This window comes from Cibotium barometz, chromosome 63, assembly GCF_041138505.1.
Source record: "Cibotium barometz isolate CiBa-2024 chromosome 63, ASM4113850v1, whole genome shotgun sequence".
NCBI classification, from domain to species: domain Eukaryota; kingdom Viridiplantae; phylum Streptophyta; class Polypodiopsida; order Cyatheales; family Cibotiaceae; genus Cibotium; species Cibotium barometz.
The window spans coordinates 32509432-32533029 of record NC_141108.1 but is presented as its reverse complement, the minus strand read 5'-3'; the positions used below and the strand labels follow the sequence as shown (position 1 = coordinate 32533029).

Genomic DNA, 23598 nt, shown 5'->3' with positions numbered 1-23598 from the left:
ATAGAAAAGGGTTACGTTTGTTAAGGCAAGGCCTTATTTGTTTTCCCAAAATGCATGGTGGCCTCAATGCCCTTAACATTCATTATCGTATAATAGCAAGGAAATCCACTCTCCTACTTGCATTTAGAACAATTCAAGCCATGGGCACGCATGCTAGGAGCTCTATGCACTAACATGCAATTAGGTGCATATGGACATTGGATCATCAATTATGATGACATAATCTTTGGGCATTTTCATGGTCGTATTTCAAGCTCTCCATATTCACCTACTCTCATTCGAGATTGGCAAAGCTATATTGTGTCACTTGCAATGGTCAAGTAGGCCTCCAAATCAAGGAAGCTCACTACTTTTACAGAGCATTCATTGGAGAGCAGGATGTTTGATCCACCGCTTGCTTTACCTCAACCAAGAAAGGCCTACAATCTTTCTACATTGGGAATTCATCGCATATGCGATGTTGTGGATGAAAATGGTTATGTTTTTGCCTTCCCACGTGCAATTAGACAATGCAATTTGGGAATGCACCCCATAGGCCAATCTGGAGACTCGTTTCGGAAATGATGCAGCTCTTTAAGCCAATCCCAATGCTTGAGGAATCACTGAGAATTCAAGATTGGCGTTTTGATAGGAAACTTCTAGGATATAGTCCTGTATCATTTGGCAATTTTTCTGCAGCTAAGGCTTGTGGGTTACTCTTACCACTCCATGGATTGAGGATCATGCAAATTGCCTCTAGCATATGTCAAAATCTCTTACTTGGTGGAAAGCTACATTGAAAAAAAATTGGAAGAGTGGATTGCCCCTCAAGCAACGATTGTTTGTGTGGAGATATCTGGTTCGAGTATTCTCAGTTGGATCTCTTTTGTACGAAGGCACATTGCCACTGCCTCTTGTAGGCGGTGCTCTTACCCTACAAAGACAGTGCCTCACCTTCGTGGTATTGTTTGCACTCGTGTTTTTCTTAATGATTTGTCTACACATCTTCGGGCTCGTTTTTTGGGGAGGCATTTCGGTTGAATGTTTTGGCTTTTTGGTTACCTTTATCCTTCCCTACCAAACTAAGAGACTTCCTTGATTGGACTAGATTATGGGCATTGTGGACTATCTATCATGCTCGAAATCGGTTGCTCTTCTCTGGAGATTCTATCCAGTGACTTGTTTATTTCTAGAGAGCCCTTTCCAGTCCCTTTGAGATTCTCATGAAATCGGGGGACTAACCTTCCAACAATTAGAAGTGTTTTCCCATTGTTTTGAATATGAGTAGTAGTTGTCCTCATTTGGGACAGCTATGAATGTATATTTCTTTTTTCTTAATGAGACAATGGTTTCACTAAAACAAAAGTGTGTGATCTAGGGCTAGCATGAGTCATAGGGAGTAATTACTTCTTTTTGGGCAATTTTAACTTGGGATTATTATAGCAAGAGTGTCAAAATGGGTTGTACATTTTTAGGTACGAACGTACAGCTGTTTTATGTGTGAAAAAGTTTTTCTTAGTGAATGTTAGCCTACTAAAAAAGTAATTTCTAAAATTATCCTATTGGAAAAAAGTTATCACCGACCATGTAATGGGTATAAGGGTTTGTCAAGGACCAAGTTTGAGTTAGTTTTGAGATCATTTGATGGTGGAACGAGTACATGGGTGTCAACACATCATTTTTACAATGCAAAATCAAAACATGTAAGGTGGAATAGCCATCAGTAGTAGGGAACTGAAAATCTTGACGAAAATTGTATCTAAGAGTGATTTAGCTTCTTTTTTAGCTCAATTTGGAGGATTCAAGTGAGTGTATGTGGGAATTAAGCTTGATGTATGTCTATGAGGAGAAAAACATGCATAATGGTTCTTGAGTGAAAGTAAACCCCACCTTGCTTAAGATACATTTTGAGTGGAGAGGAGTGGAATCAGAAATGAGAGAAGTAGACACTAGGAATCATTGCTACCACAGCAGGGATAAAACAAGAGGGAGTAGAGAGATACCATAATAGGGAATTATAGTAGAGAGAAAATAAGTAACTTGGAATTTGCAAAAAACGACATGAAACTTGAGTCTGTCTTAAGCTTGGGCCTTCCTTGAGCCTCAAGTCTTGTGTGAGCCGCCTTGACTATGTAAGCCTAAGATTCTTATTTACACCTATAGTGGGAAGTGAGCACTCGCATTATTTTACTCAAATAATTTAATGTGAATTTTCATTGTTATTGGTGTATTTTTAGAATGTAAATTTGAATCGTGAGTAAGTTCTAATTCTTTTGAACAAAATAAAAGTTTCTTTCAAATTTTTATATCTTAAGAATTATTTTAAATTTTTTCTTCATACGAAAAAACATCAAAAAATCAATTTCAAAAGAAAAAACACTTAAAGTGAAAATTTTATGAAATACTTAGATCAAGAAACACTTGTGTATATCCATAATTTATTTAATTATATGAAACATCAAAAAAATAATTAAACTTTAAACAACACAAAATAGCTTCATTTAAAGAAATTGACAAGTGCAAAGCAAGCTTCAAGCACGAGCCAAATCCTCACCACAAAAATGAAGAAATTGATAGGTGCAAAGAAAGCTTCAAGCACAAGCCAACTCCTTATCTAGGTTTTACTAAGGAGCACTTAATCCTTCTTGTCAAAAGAAAAAGAAGCCAAAGATCTCATTTTTAAATTTTTAGCACTCCTTAAAGTGGAGACCAAGGAATACTACGACTCCTCATCAAAGCCAAGGCCAAGAAAACAACCATACATGACATGCCACGAATCGAAACCATCTCTAAGACTAGAGGCGACGAAGCTAATGACAAAAGTGTTTTTCTGTTCAAGTCTCAGGACGAGCTTGTTCATTTCTAACCCCGACTCAAAAAACAAAAACAAAACATTCCACGACGAATAATAAGGCCAAACATATAATTTGAGCGTTATTCATGAATAAAAAGAATTGTCAAATACGAATAATGCAACTTATTAGGTTAGAAAGAAGAAGAGTGTAAACGGGTGCAGCTTTGTGGTGTTGACAAACTACACCATAGTCTGGTGCTAGCTCTTCTTGGTGACAGCTAGAAGCGGGAGGAAAATGTCATCTCAGCACCCAGTGGAACACCTTAGGCCTTTTGTCCAATTGCACCACAACAGTGTAGTCGTTGATCAATGGCACACCGCCCCCCAAATACTATAGTATGAGTAGCGATTTGGAGAAGACAGTGCAACAGTAAAACGATATCCACACTCTTACATCCATTGAGCCCGTTGTTGCATTGTCATGTCACTCCCACATCCATTGAGCTTGTTGTTGCATTGTCATGGATAAGAGAGTGGACATAGGGAGATAGGGGTGATAGATTCCCCCTATTCCTCTTCACAGTAGGATCACCAATAACCCTGTCATCCATGGAGAATGAAGACCTCGATATTGAGCCTATAGGGGTTAACATTCAAGTGTCTATAGCTCTAATTGACACAGGAGCAAGTCACAACTTGATATCCTATGAAACATAGGAAGCTCTGGGTAAACCAGATATGGAACCAACAAATGCAAGTGCTTGTAGATTCCATGCAAGTGTGGTAAAAGTTGAAGGTAATTTAAAAGTTCAACACTTGTCAACAATAACCTTGTGGCCAAAAAGATATATGTTATGCTTGTAGGTGTTATGGAAGAGCAAGTATTGATGGGAAGAGCATGGATTGGTGCAATTGATTGCTCCATTCAATGGAAGGAACAAACCATCCAGATGCAAACAAAGGGAGGTAGAATAGCAGTACCACTTTGGTCCCCAAGTACCGAGAAATGCTCATCTTGGGAAAAAGCTCAAATTTGTTGGAGCTCAAAGGATGATCAAAGAAACCATGAGGTTTGCACTAAGAAAAGCCCAATCATGGTGGCGACCTCTCCAACCGCTCCCAAAAACCATCACTCTTCAAGCCAACCAACTAGAAAGAAATGGAACCTCCTCAAGACACAAGACTCTTATGAAGGGAATAAACAGTTTTGGATACCCAAATAGAAAGTGAAGAGATGCCTAGCTCAGAATCAGAATAGTCAATGACACCGACAACCACAATGGAAAAGGGATCTAACAATCAGAATAGTCAATGACACTGACAACCACAATGGAAAAGGAAATCGATAAAAAGAAACTAAAGCTTCTGGGTTCCAAAGGCTTGCAATAGCTTAAGCACATGGAAGACAATGATATAGGAAAGCAGATTATATTTCAATAAGCAAAGATACAAGGACGGTTGCATTCCACACACGTGAAAGGAGCTTAAATGGCTACTAGAACTATAAGAGTACGGTTGTAAGGTAAGGAAGTAAACATAGAGTGATGATTGATTAATTGTGTAGAAATGTGCTTCATAGTGTTCACTTGGCCCATTAAGAACTAGTGCCTCGCCTCCCACAGCCATCCGAGCACAACTTGGGCACCATTTGGACCCTGCAATGTCGTGAAGTCGACCAACTCTTATGTCTTGTTTTCAAGCTTAAGGGGACTGCACATACCTGTAGTCTACATGGCAATATGCTATATCTACCAATACAATCCAGCCACTAAGGCCAAACCAAGTCTGTGTCAATTTGCTCAAACATGGCTTCTCCTCATAATGGGGACGTTACATGCTCAAACATGGCTTCTCCTCATAACAGGGACGTTACAAAACAAGAGCCCATTACAAGACAAAGCAAGAATGGACATTTATATCTAAAATTCACAGTTCTTTGTATGAAAAGATGAGAATACGAAAGACACTATACTCCAAGCTAAAAAGAACAAGATATTATTGCACTTAACTTTCTTTTTTGTATCAACCAAAACAGATAAAGGGAAGCAGTTGTTACTGTATTATTACCTTGAGTCATTCAATTGGGTGGACTAATACACCTTGAGTCATTCAATTGTGTCACTGACACACCCTACGTCAGTTATCACAATCTTTTAGTAATCCAAAACCGCACCTAAGTACTAGTAGTAAGTGTATACAAGTTGCATACAATTGTTGAACCAAAGGACCTTAAATATGCTTCGAGAGTCTTAATAAATGAGCTACCCTATTCAATTTCTAAAGGAAAAGATTATTTCTGTCTTCAACTTCACACCATAGCATGTAAAGCACTGTACAAGAAAAAGAGTAGGTTAATCTATTGCAGGCCTTTGTAAATCTCTCTTCAACTTCACACCATAGCATGTAAAGCACAGTAAAAAAAAAGAGTAGGTTAATCTATTGCAGGCCTTTGTGAATCTCTGCAATGTGGACACTTGACAGAAGAGTGTGTTCACAATCATCATACATTATGTATAGTGGATGAAAGAGGAAATTGTAGAGAGTTTGAACCACTATAACTATGTTGATAAAGTGCTGCCGTGTATTCATACTACAATGACTCCATCAAACATGCATGCACCTGCCATAACGCTGCTATTATTCCTCATTCATTAGCATGAGAAAAAGAATGTAAAACTTACCATATGCACCAAGTCCAAACAGAAATTTATAATATGCACCAAATCCAAACAGAAACTATTATTCTTCCTTTATTAAAAGTATCACCAATAAGGTATTTGCACAATGATCAGAGACTTTTGCTTTCCAAAGTTTGAACAGACCAATGCTGCTTACACATAAATATAAAAGAAAGACAATTTCTTAGAACAATTGTCCTTACACAGTGCAAGCGACTACTGAGCAGTCACACTAGAAATTACAGCTCAAATGAATCAAAGAAGCATCATTCTTAGTAACATAACCATACTGAACTTTCAAGCTGTTTTTCAATCTCGTATGTACTTGGGAATCCAATACGGGCTTGTGGCCACGTCATCCGACAAGTCAATTGTTCAAAGCACAAACAACTCTGGCAAAGTTGATGACCCTGAAAAAAACATGCTGCCTCAATGTAGAGTACATAACTGAGGGCAAGTTGTAAGTGGAAAAACATAATCAATATTAATCATACCTCTTACAAAGTTTGGGTTAAATACTTGAAATGGATCCATAATAGGTGACACAGTACACTTATTAGAGTCACCATAGTTCTACTAAGGCTGGGATCAATGAAAGAATAAAGTGTATTCCAAGGGGATACAAATAGATACCTTATGTGGCATATCATAGGAGTCAAAAAATGTTCGACGTAAAGATGGCCTATCATGAAGTGAAGATATTTGTCTATTATAAATTCTGACCTTTCATATTATAGTGGAAAAGTGAAGAGGTGGGTATAATGAAATCAAAAGAGTAAGATGCAAAACAGTAATTTTACAAGGGATCCAGTGTGTGTGTGTGTGTGTGTGTGTGTGTGTGTGTGTGTGTGTGTGTGTGTGTGTGAGAGAGAGAGAGAGAGACAGAGAGCCCGAATGCTCGTCTAAAAAGAAAGCGTCCAAGCTCTTCCTCTGTCAATAAATAGGACTTCAAAGCCAGCAACAAGTTCAAAAGATTCCTCTACTAATATCTCCACCACTGTACATTAAAAAACCTTAGACTCGCGAACAGATTTGAAGTTCATAAATTTGTACATCTTACATTGGCTTGAAACACATTCGTTCACATACAGAGATACAATATGCTCAAGCCTGAATAAACAACACCACCATCTTATGCCCATTTAGATAATTACACAGATTGTGATGTTATCTGCTCAAGGGCAACCAAGTGGAAGACCCGGTCTTACACCAACACACGACTGTATCTGGAGGCCGGCTTTGGAGATACTAAACCAGAATATCTTGGACTAGCTTACAGGTCAGCACTGAGGTCGGTATACGTTTTCTTGTTCTTAACATGTACATCTAACAGCAGATATCAGGTGCCTCTGGTGTTCAGCACCTGATTCTGGTGAATAATGTTGTAACTGGTGAATAATGTTGTAACTTGTGACCCATGATGATGTGCTTTTGTGCTTTCTATTTACATCTGAATCCATGACAGATAGAAAGCCATACTATTAAGATGAAAAGAAGTGTAATGCCAAACACTGCCAGCTTTATTTTTAAGCCTTGCAACCACATCTTCCTCCGCAATTGTCTGCCTTGCCGTTGAAAGCTGTCTGCCTGCTCAGCAAGGCTCATGACAGTCAGTCCCAGGTTACAACTGAACTAAGCAATATTTGAGGAAGACCACCTCTGCATAAAAGCACAAAACTAGCTGCAGACAATCAGACCTGAAATCGAAGATTCTCAGTTCTGTCAACTAGAAGCTCAATTCTTTCACCTCGATCAAGAAGCTGCACAAGCATTAAAAAATCAGAGACGAAGAATACAGCATAAAAACTTTTCATACAAACACCTGATTGGCATCTCCAAATACACAATAGAAGAGACCATAGAGAGACCCTAAACTTCTGTACATTATTATATATAACAAGATCACAGATCTGAACTCAGATCTGTACTGTGCATCCTGTGCAGACAGCTACAATGCAATTGTCCTCTGAGAAACACTCGGGAGAACTGCCTTCTGGAGGTTCTTAATACTCTTGTTTGCTGCCGACGGGAGAAGACTTTGCAAACACTAGTTCACATCTAACTCCTCTTACTTGAGGATGAAAAGTCTCATAATAAAATATCATTTAACACATGTTCATATTGCTCCCAACTTGTGTTATTTCATTGGTGCATGTCTTGGGCACTTCCGGACGTCTATCCAGCTGCTAAATCTGCCCCAATCAATCCACTCACTCTCAGATCTTCCCCTTGTGACGCTGCAGCAGAGAATCATGTCCATGCACTTAGGGCATGAACATGACAACAAAGTTACAAACCTTAACAGTACCTCTTTATAGGGTCGGATGGACAGGTTGGCTACTCTATCGTTGGTCGGCTGCCAATTGGACAGACTGCCAATTGTTTCCACATTTGGGCACCTTGCCTTGACATGTCCAAACAACACTCCAGCCTCTAAACCTGCCCAAAAGAGTTGTGAGGCTTGCACGCTAGGCTACTAAGGTAATTAAACACTTATTTAGTTGGCCACAGCCAGATTCCACACAAAACTTGAAAAGAGATACTTCCACACCAAGAAGTATCTCAAACAGTACGAACTTTGAGGGCCATTGCTTGCTGTTGCATGGGTCCCTTCTTTTCTTTGAAATCCTGTAAACAGATACGGATTGTGTCTAGGAATTTCATGGCTCCACATACAACCCTTAATGATTCAAGCACAAAGGGCCATTTTAACACTTGCCCGATTCATCAAAAAAGAACATTTATAACCTTCTACGCACATGTACAACTGGTATTTAACCATGCCCAAACATCAACAATGATGGTACATAACTCTTGCCTGTGAATTCATGTGCAAGTGTACAGCTGATACACTAACAGTTTGCAGCAACTGGGCATCCAACAATGGAAAACGAGCACCCAGCAGCCAGTATCTCAAGGAAAACAACCAGTAATAGGCCAAATTCAGTCTCCACAACAGAGACAACCAAATGGGCAGCAGCATATGTGCATGGGCTGCAGGTACAGCAGATACTCCAGCAGTCACAATAGGTACACAGACAACCACAGCAGGTACAGCAGCACCAACAGTACAGGTCAGTCGCACCAACAGTACGGGCAAGTACAGGTACAGTAGTTATGGCCAGAGCTCATGTGCCCATAGTTGTACGGAAGTAAGAGTGTGGCACCAGTTTTTAAAAAACTAAAGAAGGTGGTGAGGCTGAATTTTATGAGCCCCTTTTTAACCTTAGGCTAAGAAATTTGGGCAAAATATAACAAGCTTGGTCATGTAGTAGAGAAAGTCAACACTTGCCCTTAGCCCATGTACAAAAACTCAACGATTTCCTCATGCTCTAGGTGCCCAACCACTTATGTTCAGCCTTATGCATGTGAAATCCATTTAAAATGGTGTACCCAACTAGTATTTTGTCCAACAACCATAACTCAGTGTAGATCCCCTTGAAAACTGTGGTGCCCACCTTTAACACTATGTTCACACGTGTATCCTTACCCAAGACAACAAGGTTGGGTGGGGCTCTTTTCTGCGTGGACAGAGACACACAAGTCCATTTTCTTGACTAGAGTCCTATTCCGAGCCCCAAGCCCAGGTTCTTGGGTGCCCATAACCAACTACCAACTTCTGGGGTGCATGGTTCTTGTATAAGATAAATCTCCCATTCCCAAAGCTTGTACATTCTTGGTCTTTTTGTAGATTCTTGGTCTTCGGAGCCCGGGCCCTGTCCACATATGAAAACTGGAAAATGTACAAAATGGTGACATCTCCTTAGCTCCTTAATCCTCGACTTTCAAAGCTTCAACCATAACTTGGGCTACCAACTAGGATATTTTTAAAGGTAAAGATTATGGGAGGCCTCTTTTAGATTGGGACATGTGGCAAGAAAGTGGATCAAAGTGAGACAAGTGGCCTCACACTTGTTAGAAAGTGGATCAAAGTGAGACAAGTAGCCTCACACTTGTCACTTCACCTATTGTGTGGCTCTCCACTTGTCATTATAGCCTTCTCTTGCCATTTTAGCTCATGGGAGGCCCAAATCTATAAATTGAAGCCCTCTCTCTTCATTTGGGGAGACTCTCGTGCTAGGCTGCCCATGAAGTATGCCAACTGTTGGGGACTGTTTTGAAGGCTTCCATCGCGAATAAATACTGAAGACAAGGTATTTAATCATTTAATTATGATTTCCAATCATTGTACTTGTTGTCCCAACCACTATACCAGCTACACCAGCCATTGTACATGTTGTACCGACCACTGTACCGGCTGTACCAACCCTTTGTACTTGTTGTACCAGCCATTGTACCTATTGTACCAACCACTGTACTTGTCGTACCAACCATGGTACTTATTGTACCGGCTGAATGGAGAGCTGAACCTGTTGTACCAGCACCATTGCATGAAGACCCAGAAGAATCAGTACCCTCACGGAGGTATATGGATTATATTGTTGGCTCGGCATTTCTATAGCGTGCGTAACGGTTGAATCTTATGGTTGCCTCATGTTGGACTGTGTTATGGTTTGTATATGGATAATCCGACATCTCCCATGGGGAGAGTAAGGCTTCAAAGCTTGTACATGATATTTTCTCCTTGGGTAATAAAATACTCCAAGGGGGGGGGGGGGGGGGGGGTCTCTTCTCTCTCTCTCTTGTTTATCTCTATCAAATAACATGACAATGTTTCAGTTTCAACCCCCATAGCCTGTGCTCCCTAGTTCCTCCCCCTATATCAACATTTGGTATCATAGCAAAATCGATGACAGGCCCTAACATACCTTGAGCACTTTCTACTCCACTGTACCTAACGTACTTGTCGTGAGAGCTCGAGACTGAGCTCGAGTGACTCATCTATCAATGCCCTCAAAGCTCTCTGTGAAGTTGTCTGTATATCACATCCTGCTCATCACATACTATGTCGCTCTCCTCAGCATGATGTTGTTTGCGATGCTCAAGCTCCTTAACATCAACCTACATACCATGTATTCACTAGTAGTTATCAATGAATAGTCACTTTAAACTTTTTTTTAAGTACAGGTATGGAAAGCATGGTACCGGTACGCGATGTATTGATGCTACACGTGTTGCCAACCAGCATAGGCCACATCATCGTCATTACTAAAGCTTTAATAACAAGGGCAACACAGAGAAGATGTTGATGGTTTTCCACAGCTTCAATTGATCACTAACAATCTTTGTAAACCTTCAATTAGTCCTACAGAGCTAGCAAAATTCAAATAAGGAAAGTGAATTTGGATTTTTTTTATCATTTTCTGAAAATCCAACTTAATCGAAGAATTAATCTCACTTCCCCCATATTTTTCAAAATTAAAGACATATATCAAGCCTTGGAGCGCTGCTACAGCCTTCTATGGCATAAGATTCAAAAAGCCCTAACTTTTGGGAATCCCTTAAATTTTTGAAAACCCTAATTTTTCTAGAGCAAGAGATAGAAAATATGCTCTATGTAATGATTCAACCTTTGTGCCAGTGAAAAATATAAAAGTCCGAAGCAAAACGGCCGTGCAGATGCCCGCTACTAAGGCCCAACCAAGCCGTCAACGCTATAGCTGCGCAGAAATCGCCCCCAATCAAGCAGCCCACGAACCAGCCACGCGACCAAACAACCAGAACAGGCGCCAACCACACCCCCAAGGTGTGGCTACATGTTACATGCGGAAGCTTTGAGATGCTTCTTTCAGCCCTAAACACCATCTAGAACATGCTGATGCAAAAACGCAAACAGAAGGGAGAGTAGAGAGAGAGAAGAGACAAAGGAACGATGACAGTCACCCAAGAACAAAAGTTGGAATCCCGTCATCAAGTTTAGCAGAGGGTGATGTCATGTGCAAGGTCATTCCCAAGGCTATTCCGTGAAGGGCAACAGATAAAGAACCAGTTTTGGAACCAGACTCTCTGGACCTACAACAGTTAGGCATGGGTAGGAAGACTATGGGAATACCCAGGAGGCTATCGACCAGTTTTCAAGAAGAGATATCAATGTCGCCTACAGCAAAAAGGGAGGCATTGTTCAAGGGGACTTGGCAGACAACAGGTTGGCCAACCCACATTTATTTTCAAGGCCTATAAATAGGCTTGGCTAGGGTCCTTGACATTCATGCAGTTCTCCATGGGTTGAGTCATAGAATAGGCTTAGATTAGGTGTGTTTACCACCTATTCAAGGGCTTGCCATGATGTACACCTTTTTGTACTAAATGAATATACTGAAACTCAGCTATCTCTCTCTCTCTCTTCTCTCCATCTCTTTGCTTGTGTTTGGCATTAGGTTGTTCCAAGATGGTGTTTAGGGCTGAAAGAAGACTCCCAGAGTTTCCGCATGTGACAGCACATCAATGGAGACTTTAGGAAGAGGAGACTCCTCTGCAAAAATCAGTACCACACCCAAGCTTAAAGTCACCCCAACTCATCTATAACAAGGTCCATATTAGCATATATACTCATATCCATTTGGAAGAAATGGCAATGAAACTATTACCGTCAAGAGCATCCAAGAATTCAGCAATCACATCCTCATCCTCACTACTCAAGGTGTGTCCCACGAAATCATAGTCTTCGAGCATCTCATCCACACAATCTATATTCAATGTGGCCTTCAAGGAAGAAGCTTCACATGCCACCAAGCTCTCAAAGACATTGAAAGATGCCACTAGATTTGAATCCACCGCCTCCTAGAACTTGTCCCTATCTTGTCACACACAAGGCTCCTCCTTGTGCTGTGACTCGAAGACAGTATCAGTAGCCTGCGGAAACTCCAAATCTTGGTCTGCACAACCCCCCTTAGCTAGTACATGCTTGTCTTCAATCTGGACCACCGAACTAGCATCCTCTTTCAACTTTTGATATTCACGACATAATTTTGCATACAACTGCTCGGACCATGCCCTTGTGCACACATTACAAGAAATACATCGAATACTAATTGTTGCGTACCTCATCCGGTAGTCAAACATACCAATCATAGATACAAACCTCTCGCAAATACACGATGAAACGGCTCACCCATTGTTCAATTGAACACTTTTATAGAATCATCGTATCTTTGTACATCCGCAAGAACCGCCATAAATCATCAGACACATCTGGAAACAATATGGGAACAAGATTCCGACCATAGTCATACACCAAACAGTGTTACTCTCACACGCAACCCACGTATGTGAGAGGCTTCACGTCAAGTTCACCACCTGAATAAGCTCAATTCAATGAAGTCCAAGATCCGTCTTTGTGAAAGATCTCGTTCCGAAAAAGAACCAACCCTTTCCTTAGTATATTCCTGCTGCTCCTGGGAGCTGTAAACCGGCCTTGGCCTTCAAACAAAACCAAAGAGTGGTGCAAAACAAACTAGGACGACACAAAACACTTCAACACCTTTGAAGACCTAGAAAAGAAAAACAAATAAGGGGAGCTAAAGTGCTTTTGCAACCAGTACACGAACACTGATTGGCCCCAAAACGCAGTGGCGTCCCTTGCGGTATTTCTTTAATAGATTATAAGAGCTTTGATTACAATAATAAGGCTGGAAACTTAGCTGTCATAGTAGAACTACTGAAGCCTGCAAAGACCCTGCATTGTGGCTTCTTGTTCACTCGACATCCACAAACAATTCCAGCTATTGTTCACATCAAAAGGCTTTCACATGAGTCCTGCATACAGAAGCTTTCTCCCTCAATCAAGGCTGCCACAACCATCCATAGCCTCTCACCCCATAGACAACATCACACCCTGACACATCTAGTGCTCCTGCATCACAACAAAGACTCCAAACTGTTTCCCAAAAAAGAACTTGCATCACAGCACAGCATACCATACAGTCGACAAACCTGTACCATCCCTCTCTGCCTTCCAAGGGTACTATCCATCTCAGTCATGGATTCCCCGACGCCTGTCCAATGAGGCTGTACCAAACATGTCCATTCCTATAACCACTGCCTGCGTGTGACCTATCTTCTAGAGAAACCAAAAACATGTTCCCTCGATGTCCATTCCTATAACCACTGCCTGCATGTGACCTATCTCTTAGAGAAACCAAAAACATGTTCCCTCAAGAAACCTACGACTTGTTTCCACACGAAACCCTTAGGCATGTTTCCCCTTGAAACCTTTTTCCTGTTTCCACACAGAACCATACACAGCTGTAGGCATATGCTCACTTATGGTAGTGCTATGTGTGAACAGGGCTTAACCAAGGGCACTTTTTCCCATGTGGTTTTTCCCCTTGGACATCAAGTGTGAAAGGACACCATATAATATTTTGTAGTTCTATATTATATGGATGTGGCACACATGCAAGGGTTGACTTGCATTTTGTGGATACCACACTTTTGGCTCTCTCTCTCTCTCTCTCTCATTTCTGTGTGTGAGCTTCTCTACCCTGCACCTAACCCTAATGTGCAGGTTTGTGTGTGTGAGTGTGTGAGTCCAACACCCAACATTTGGTATCAGAGCTGGGAGCTGGCCCTGATATTCTGCTGCTCGAAAAATTCCTGCAAAATTCCGTCGCCACTGTGGTTCCGTCCGTCGAATTCCTTCGCCGTTGTGTTTCCGTCCGTCGAATTCTGTCGCCGGATTATCTGGTTCCGTCGGAGCTCCTCCGTCCAGCCACCAGGAACAGGCGGCACTAGTGGGGAGCCCACCACCACCGCCCAGCTCGCGGGCGGCGCCGCCGTTCCCAGCCGACGGCCACAGCAACGTGCGTGGCTCCGTTCATGTGCCCGTCGCGGTTCCGTTCCTCCGTCAGAGCCCCAAGCCGGTCGACGTCAACACCTCCTCCGCAGCACCCGTCGGCCAGCGTCTCTCCGTTCCGGTCGGCGCCTTGCGCTCCGTCACAGCAGCCAACGTCTCCGCTCAGGCCGTCTGGACCCGCCGGCCGTCTCTGCTCCGTCTCGACCTCCATCGCCGACTCCAGTCGCCTCTGCTGTTCACACCAGCCTTAACGAGCTGCAGGCGGGTGTTTGCTCGCTCGACACCTGCAGCTGGGCCCCGTCACCTTCAGTGCCGTGCTGCTCGCCCGACGCCTAAGCGTCGTTCTGCTCGCACGACGCCTGCACACCTCCCACTCGCTCAACTACTCAACATTCCGCCTACTCGACCCTCCAACATTTGGTTCGATTCCCTCCAACATTTGGTTCGACTCCCTCCAACGTCTCCACCTGCAACGACTGGCCACCTGCAACGACACCTTGCCTGAAGGTATTTTTCTGTACAAATTTCTAGGTCAAATACAAAATCTGCAGCCATTGCAGGGCAGGTCATATGCCGATTTTGCAGACAATGAATACTGTGCAAGTCAGATTGAAAAGAAAATTACAGATGAAATTTGGAGGTTTTCAAAATTGAGGTCAAAATTGGCAAATTGGAGCTCTTACATTTGCAGAAATTTGGGGCTTTTGTGAAAATTGGCCAATTAGATGCACATTGAAGCAATTGGAGTGCATAAAAATTGGGGATTTTCAGATTGGAGCATGTAATTGGGCATTACAGCTGCGATTTGTCGCGTATGTATACACATTGGGTGTAATTGGACAATTTGGTGCAGGTTTACACTTGCTTTGGTTTGCAGGCATACATTTGCACAGGACATTTGGTTGCCTGGTAGTGCACATTGGTGCTTGGTTTGCTTGCAGTTATACTTTGTTGACATGGCACAGAATGCTACAGATGTATTTGGTGTGCTCACCCAGGAGGACAAGCTGGATGGATCTAACTACTCCCTCTGGAGTTTTATGATCCGTAATTTGCTGGTAGCCAAAGGGCTTTGGGGCATCGTGTGTGGTGATGACACACGCCCACATACCATTCAGCCAGCCACGCCTCAAAGGGGAGGTGCTCAAAGAGCTCCTGATGTAGATCCTGCTCCCACACAAGAGCAGAAGAGATGGGACTCTAGAGATGCACAAGCCATGTCATTGATAGCCCTTTCAGTGAAAAGGACTATTATTCCGCACATTCATTCATGCAAGACATCGAAGCTTGCATGGGACACATTGGAAGCAATGTATCAGGTACGCAACGAGGCAAGAGTTGCCTACTTGAAGAGGCGATTGGATCTTCTTTCTATGGATGAGGGTGACTCTATGGCAGATCATCTCACCAAAGTGAAAGATTTGCAGGAACAATTGCTCAACATTGATGAGGTTATCCCAGACAGACAGATGGTCACCAACACTCTTCATTCTTTACCGCCTTCCTACTTGGGCTTTCACACCTCTCTCAACCTCTCGATGAGAGGAGGTGGTGATCCCGTCACTTTTGAAGAGCTCGTGGGTTTACTCTTGCAGGAAGAGCAAACAAGAGCAAACATATCGAGCAACCGTGGTGGAGAAAAGGCATTTACAGCCAAGGATAAGGGTAAAGCAAAGAGCTTTAGGCATGGGAGACAACAGTCTAGCAAGGCTGGTCATGGACAGCCCTCTTCTAGTGGTGAAAAGTCTAACAAAGGGGATGCAAACAAGCCCAAAAAGAAGGGCAAATGTCACTACTGCCATAAGCCTGGACACTACATCAGTGAATGTAGAAATAGGATTGCAAAAGAAAAAAAGAAAGAAGCAGGCAATGCAGTAGCAGACTCTTCGGATGACAAAGCACAGCAATCAGCTAATGTAATCCAGGAAGAGTACACTTTTTTGGTCACATGCACTAGTGACACACCAGGTGCTTCAGACACTGATATGTCTTGCATTGCATCTGACAGACAGAATGCATCATGGTATTTTGATAGTGGTGCTTCGAGCCACATCACTTCATGCAAAGGTGTATTTCAGCACTTGGTTTATGCTTCAAATGGCCGCACTGTATCATGTGCAGATCATACCACATATCCAGTAAAAGGAATTGGTAATGTCGTACTTATTGCAGCCAATGGTGCCAATATATCTATGAAAAATGTATCGTATGTTCCAGGGATAAAGAAAAATCTGCTCTCCGTCTCAGCCATAAACAACCAAGGTTTCAAGGTTGAATTTGAAGACGGGAAGTGTTTGGTAAAAGACCCATCAAAGGGTTATGAAATAGTCACTTCTGGAACACGATACAAAGGCTTGTATAAGCTGGACAGCTATGACAAGCGCACTTATGATGCAAATACAGTGGCTGCCCACACTCCTGCTATGCATGATGCAGAGCTATGGCATGCTCGTTTTGGGCATGTAAATTTTCAGAGTTTGATGCTTTTGCAGAAGCATCATATGGTTGATAATATGCCGCCTCTTGAGTCTCCACCAAGACATGTATGTGAGGGGTGTATTTTGGGAAAGATGCAACGAAAACCATTCCCCAAAGATGGAGCTGTTAGAGCTGAAAGTAAATTACAACTCATACATAGTGATGTATGTGGTCCAATGCGGACACCATCCATAGGGGGGCATCTTTACTTTGTCACATTCATTGATGACTACTCCAGGTTTGCTTGGGCTTACCCTTTGAAAGCAAAAGAAGATGTGTTTACATGCTTTCGACACTTTGTCGCAATGGCTGAAAATATGTGTGCATGTAAAGTCCAAACACTTCGCTCAGATAGAGGTGGAGAATACATGTCAAATGCATTCAAGGATTATATGCTTCAAAAGGGCATCAAACACCAATGTACTGTGCCTTATACACCGCAGCAGAATGGTGTAGCTGAAAGGAAAAATAGATCTCTCGTGGAGATGGCAAGATGCATGGTGAAAGCACAAAAGTTGCCTCACAAATTTTGGATGGAAGCTATAATGTGTGCAACTCATGTGTTGAACAGGTGTCCCCAACAAAAGCTTTGAAAACCATAACACCATTTGAGGCTTGGTATAGCCGAAAGCCAACAGTGGATTATATGCGTACATTTGGGTGTTTGGCATATGCACATGTGCCAGAACAACTCCGAACAAAGCTTGATGACAAAGCAATTAAATGCATTTTTGTGGGCTACAGCAATGAAAGCAAAGGATACCGTCTTTATAATCCAACTACACGAAGGATTTTTCTGAGTAGAGATGTGGTATTTGCTGAAAATTCAGAACAGCCCATGGTCAGCTTGTATAAAAGTAATGATACAGGCTTACAGGACATGTTTGATGGACTTTTACCCATTGCAATTAGGGGGGATTCAGATCAGCCAGCCCCTACACAAGAAAATCCGTCCTGCAACCCTGCCCGCCAGCCTTTATAGGCAAGCGAGAGAGAGAGAGAGAGAGAGAGAGAGAGAGCAAAAGCACGTGCTGCTGCCCAGCCCAGCCCGCCAGCCTTCCCACGAGCCAAAAGCACTCCTGTGTGTATAGCTGCAGCCAACTCTAGCCAGAGAGAGCCCACGTGCTGTTCAGCCCTACCCTTCTTGCAGCCCACGAGTCGCCAAAAAGAGAGAGTCAAAACTCATGCACGTGCAGCTTCAGCCGGCGCTTCCAAGAGAGAAAAGCACGTTTTTGCTGCAGCCCGACTTCTCCAAAAAAAAGGGTCTCCCCCTAAAATAACATAACCCCTCCAAGGGGCCACGATTTCCATCCAACGGGTCCTTTGTTTTTAAAGTTTATTACAACCTTTGTCCCCTCCCCCCACATGGGTTATGAGAGGGACTTTAATAATACCTTGAGTCCTCTTTGACCCCAAGTATGAACACTTGACAAATGTCCTACACACTGTCCACCATGTTTCCGTGCACACTTGCATAATGTCAAGAGAAAAACACAAGGCAATAACGCGAGCCCATAACCTTCTTGTGTTTTCCGGAAAAAAACATATATTTGTGCAAAAATCTATATTTATAAAAGTCCGAAGCAAAATGGCCGTGCAAATGCCCGGCCAAGTCCTCAATGCTATAGTTGCACAGAAATTGCCCCCAGCCAAGCGATCCGCCAACCAGCCACGCAACCAAACTACCAGAATGAGCGTACAGCTATCGGAATGTGCAGCGGAAAAGAGAGACAAATCAAAGAGTAGAAAACTGCATGAGAGCAAGAGACGAGAGACGATGTCGAACTCAACTATATACAAGAGTATATCCGGTACAAAACTTTGGGGGGTAAGAGTCCCAATATATATGGACTGGGGCTACAATCGGCCCTGTCTAAAACAAGCTGATAGCCCCACAATCGCCCACGACTGGATTAAAAACCAATCGGCCAACAATAGGCCAGTTAGCTAGCCACTTGCGCTCCGTCGCAGTTGAGAACAACTACGATGTAAGAGGGAGGGAATGTAACTATTTGGCCCTCCTGGCTCTTTTCACATGATAGAACTCATGCCCGGACAAATGGACAAGTTGATGGACACATGGGAACAGGGTTCCTAAAGTCGCCATTGGAAAAAAGCACCAGTCTTGGTCAAAAAGCAAAAAGTCAAACAAGGTTGACCACGAGCCAAGGGCACCATTGGAAAGAGGAGACTGAACCGGACTAAAAAGCTAAAGGACGCTTTCTCAAAAAGCAACTCTAAGGCGAAAAAAGCAAGGCATTAAAGCCAGAAAAGCAAAGCACCAAAAGTTGACTAATATTTTATTAATAAAAGTAAAAAGAGCAAAAGCAAAGACAAAAAGGGAAAAGCAAAGCATAAAAAGGCAAAGCAAAAGCATGATGGCTTTTTGGCAAGAAGTTAAGGCCCTCCCCAAGTATAAAAGAAGCTAGAGCCCTCTTATTTTGGGCATCAAGCTTGTGGAGAGCAAGGAGACCCTCATCTTCATCCACCCGCCGCTGCAGCTCAGCTCAGCCACCCCAGAGCCATTGCCGCTCAGCTCAACCCAGCCATCGCCCAGCTCAACCCAGCCATCGCCCAGCTCAGCTCGGCCGCCGCCCAGCTCGGCCCGGCCTCCGCCCAGCTTTGGAAGCTTGAACTTGGGCATGAAGCTTTCTTGGACATGAACATGGAACTTGGGTATATAGCCTGAGCATAAAGCTTGGGCATGAAGCATGGGTATATAGCTTGGGCATAAAGCTTGGGCATGAAGCATGGAACTTGGATATATAGCTTGGGCATAAAGCATGAAACTTGGGTATATATCTTGGGCATGAAGTTTGGGCATGAAGCATGGAGCTTGGGTATATAGCTCGGGCATGAAGTTTGGGTATGAAACATGGAACTTGAACTTAGACATTGGACTTGAATCCAGACTTGGACTTGGATCCAGACTTGGACATGGATTCGAACTTGGATTTGGACTTGGATCTGGACTTGGACTTGGACTTGGACTTGGATTCACACCTGGATCTGGACTTGGACTTGGATCTAGACTTGGACTTGGACTTGGATTTAGATTTGGATTCATTGGACTTGGATTCATTGGATCTGGATTTGGATATTAGATTTGGTACTAGCCCGGTGAGAGATACTTGTGGGTCATCCCCGTGGTGTGCTCGGCGTCAGAGATCTCATGCCTCGTCATCGGCATCGACTTGGATATCCTATATTGGCATATCTATTTAATTTGTATTCATTGATTGTATTGATCCTGGCCAGCGTGCCCGTGGATTGTTCTTCAATAAATTCGTGAAAGGGGACGGGGCATGTTCCCCGCTCAAGGTGGTGTACTGTGCAAGATCCCTATTCCCTTTTATCTCTCCTCTCTCTCTCTATATCTTTATCTCTTGGACACATGGTTGAGTCTGTCAATGCACGCCCCACTGGGCTTAGAGTGGGGCAAGGGAGACTCGAACCCGTGCTAGTAGGTGAGAGCTCCGAGGTGCCTCGAATAGTCAACAAAGCCAACGCTACACGCGTGCTGTGCATAGCCTTTGGCAAGGCTAAAAGGCAACACTTCTCTCCTGTCTGATGTTCCTCCTCTACGCATAACCGTGCGGCTACTAGATGGTGATGACAACGATGATCCTCACAATCTTCATGACAATGCAAATGTGCAAGAAATAAAAAAATTCTCTTCTCTTAACACATGGAAGAAGCCGGCATAGATTTGAAAGAAAGGCTTCTAAAAGCTTTATTAATCTCCTCCTTTTCCCTCCATCATGTCCAATACAAAGAAACCTTAATAGGTACTTAATAGCTCACACGAAAGCTATTGTTAGCTTTACGAAAAGCTAATTAAAAAACACAAGCGTTACATAGCGTTTTAAAAAAACAAACTCCCAAGGCTTAAATACCCAAAGAGTAGATTGCTTCTTCTGAAACCTCTAAAGTCTCTAAAAAAACTACACTTCTATTGTGTGCACAAGTATTCACAACAAAACTATGCCAACAATGTGAAGACCCGAGAAAAAAGATTGCTCCATGGAAGCCCACCGAGATCCAAAAAAAAACCCGCATCCGCATCAATGTCGCCATAGACGACACATACAAATAGATGAAAACACAACTGACGTCGATACTTCATGGCACGCACATGTGTATTCAGCCGAACAAGTGTGAAAAAACCCAAACAAAAATTCCTCATCACAACACTTAGCCCTTTTAGGGGTTGTTCACACACAGACACAAGTGGGTACACAAATAGGGATACATGTACACGATGGGTACACACACACACAGATACGAACATACAAGACTCCGAATCCCAACAAAATTAAGTCCGTACATCCTCCATTTACAGAGAGGCATTTAGAATTCCCTCTTGAACTCGGCACTTCTACAATCTTCCTGTGGTTGTCCATTGTGTAAGTGCACTAAATGCACGGTGTCCAATGCCACGATCGTTGCTCCACTGAGAATCTCCGCCAAGAAGAGGGAAACAACTGTGCTCTGATACCAATGTAACTCACCTGGGTAGGTGTGAGCACTTATTGGGCACCGTATGCAAATAGTTAAACACTTAAAACAATTTATGGACATACATAATACACTAACAAAGTTGAAAACTAAGTGTTGCTACATAGGACACCAACACTAGGACCAAAAAGGGCTGACCCCCCCTTACAATAATACATTGTTGTACATAACCGCAGGCACCATGTGCCAAGCTTGCCATGAAAAAAAGAAATGAATACATGTACTAAACAATATAGTCGGTGTAGATGTGTAGTAGCACAGTCACAAAAGAGAGTGCATAACTGACATTCCAAAACCACGCACACATAGGCACTCTCATACTAGAGTATAGTTCTCATTTACACGGCTAGCTAGTGTGCTGGTTCTCCTCAAAGAGACACCGATGGACAATCCAAGCACAATACTAGGCAGCAGCGGGGTTATTGTAGTAGTTGGAATGCTCTAGCAGCAGAAGGGACTCCACAAACAACGCCCATGACCACATATAGGCACTAGGGACCACCCTAGTCAGCTCCAAACCAAAAGTTGCGGCCAGCTCCTAGGACACCAATATTAGGGTTTCAGCAGTTAAGCAAAAAACCCAAAGAATTGATAGCAAGAATAGGCTGCTTCTGAGATAAGGATCAAGTGTTATAAAGAGACAACATGGACGGTTTGATGACAAATGGTTGCTGAGAACAAAATCAAATAGCTGCAGGGCTGAATTACAAACACAACTTTGTAGACTTTCTGGCCATTAAAAGAAAAACATGGCTACGAACCTTCTCAATGTTTTCGATTACAACTCCTCTCACATCTGAAAGAGTTGATTTAACCCTGGCAATCCTGCTCAATTCCTCAGGATGATCAGTTGAATACTGCATATGCTCCTTCAATTTCGGCCTGTAAAGATCCGTCATAAAATGCAAATTATGGTTAATTTCAAAGCAGCGATCCCTTGAAGGCTGCTGAAACAAAGGGACCATATCACAGTAACTGCACAAAGCAGCAAAGTTCAATTGACTTTTGAGTACCCGAATTCTTTATCTAGACTGTAGGCAACATCGAAAGTGTTTTCGTATCCAAATTCTGAATTGAAATCATGGGTAGTGTTGCCTTGTCGTTCGCCATACTGTTTCTTGAAATCTTCCTTCACTCGCTCCAAGAAAGCATATGGTGCTTCTCTGCCAACACTGTCGTTGGCAACCACTAGATATACTGTAGCAAACAAAGCAAAATAAAAACCGTAAGAATCACTTTTCAAATGCCATGGGTGGAGGGAAGCCTGCCGATCCACCAAAAAAAACTCTGAACAGTCCAATTTCAGATGCAACAAAATCTGCTCGCAGAAATCAAACCCTAAACATGAAAAATCTTGCAGGAAACACTTCAAAAAAGAAATTAAAGCCCTAACAGTTCAAAATCAGATGCCACAAGTCGCCAACCACACAGAAAACACTAAATAGCTACACCTACAAAGAAAACCCTCCTATCCGGTTACACAAAAACACTAATAGCTCAGATACACAAATAAACCCTAATTGCAACACACAGAGAACCCTACTAGACACTGCGAAGGCATTATGGTAGGGCAACACAGGAAACCCTTACAGACACTAAGAAGACATGGAAGACAACCTTACCGAACCCATCGTCGACAAGGTAGTTGAAAGAGTGGCCATCGCAGGCGTAGGTGTGCCTGCTGTTGAAAGGAGGCAGTTTCTCCAGGCATTGGACGGCTATTGTGCTGAAGTTTCCGGAGAAGTCCGTGTGTTCGGCCAACACCACGGATCCTTTGGCCACGAAGCTGTAGATGAACGAGTTTGTCGCCATCACAACGCCGGATCGACTACAACACACGCAGACGTATTTCCCACATTTCAAATGACAAGTATGGAAATATAGTGTGCGTGTGTGTTTTTATGTGGTGTGTGTATATATGCATGTGCGAGTCTCTGCGTGCATGTGCGAGTCTCTTATATAGACACGTATTTGTGTCTCTCTCACATGCATTCTTTTTATGTCTGTCGCGTACATATATACAATCTCACACATAGAAACTCTCTCTCTCTCTCTCTCTCTCTCTCTCTCACTCACACACACACACACCCTCCATACATAGACACAATCTTCTTTCTCACACACACGTACACATACACTCTCCCTCTTCTCACACCCATCTCGTATATACAATCTCACACATAGAAACTCTCTCTCTCTCTCTCTCTCACTCACACACACACACACCCTCCACACGTACGTGTGGTTGTTTGTATGCGTACATATGTGTGTGAATATATTTATATATAATACTATTATATATTTCCTATATGTATATTGATTTATATATCATTATTATAATATATTATTATATGTTTACTATGTATCAATGTCTTTAATTTTTTATTTAAATTTATGTACTATATATATATATATATATATATATATATATATAACATTATCACTAATCTACCCTA

At 42.6% G+C, this 23598-nt stretch overlaps 1 protein-coding gene across 1 annotated transcript; it reads right to left on the bottom strand.

Annotated features, from left to right (window-relative positions):
* Window positions 1–6479: 6479 nt before the first annotated feature.
* On the bottom strand, window positions 6480–23035 carry LOC147603961 (vesicle-associated membrane protein 721-like). The gene is made up of 5 exons (XM_086796279.1): window positions 22765–23035; window positions 22156–22339; window positions 21904–22024; window positions 7149–7211; window positions 6480–7038 (listed from the first exon to the last, which is right to left on the bottom strand). Exons 1-5 carry the CDS (start codon window positions 22952–22954, stop codon window positions 6892–6894), a joined length of 705 nt encoding a protein of 234 aa, XP_086652405.1. The 5' UTR covers window positions 22955–23035; the 3' UTR covers window positions 6480–6891.
* Between the last annotated feature and the right edge of the window lie 563 nt (window positions 23036–23598).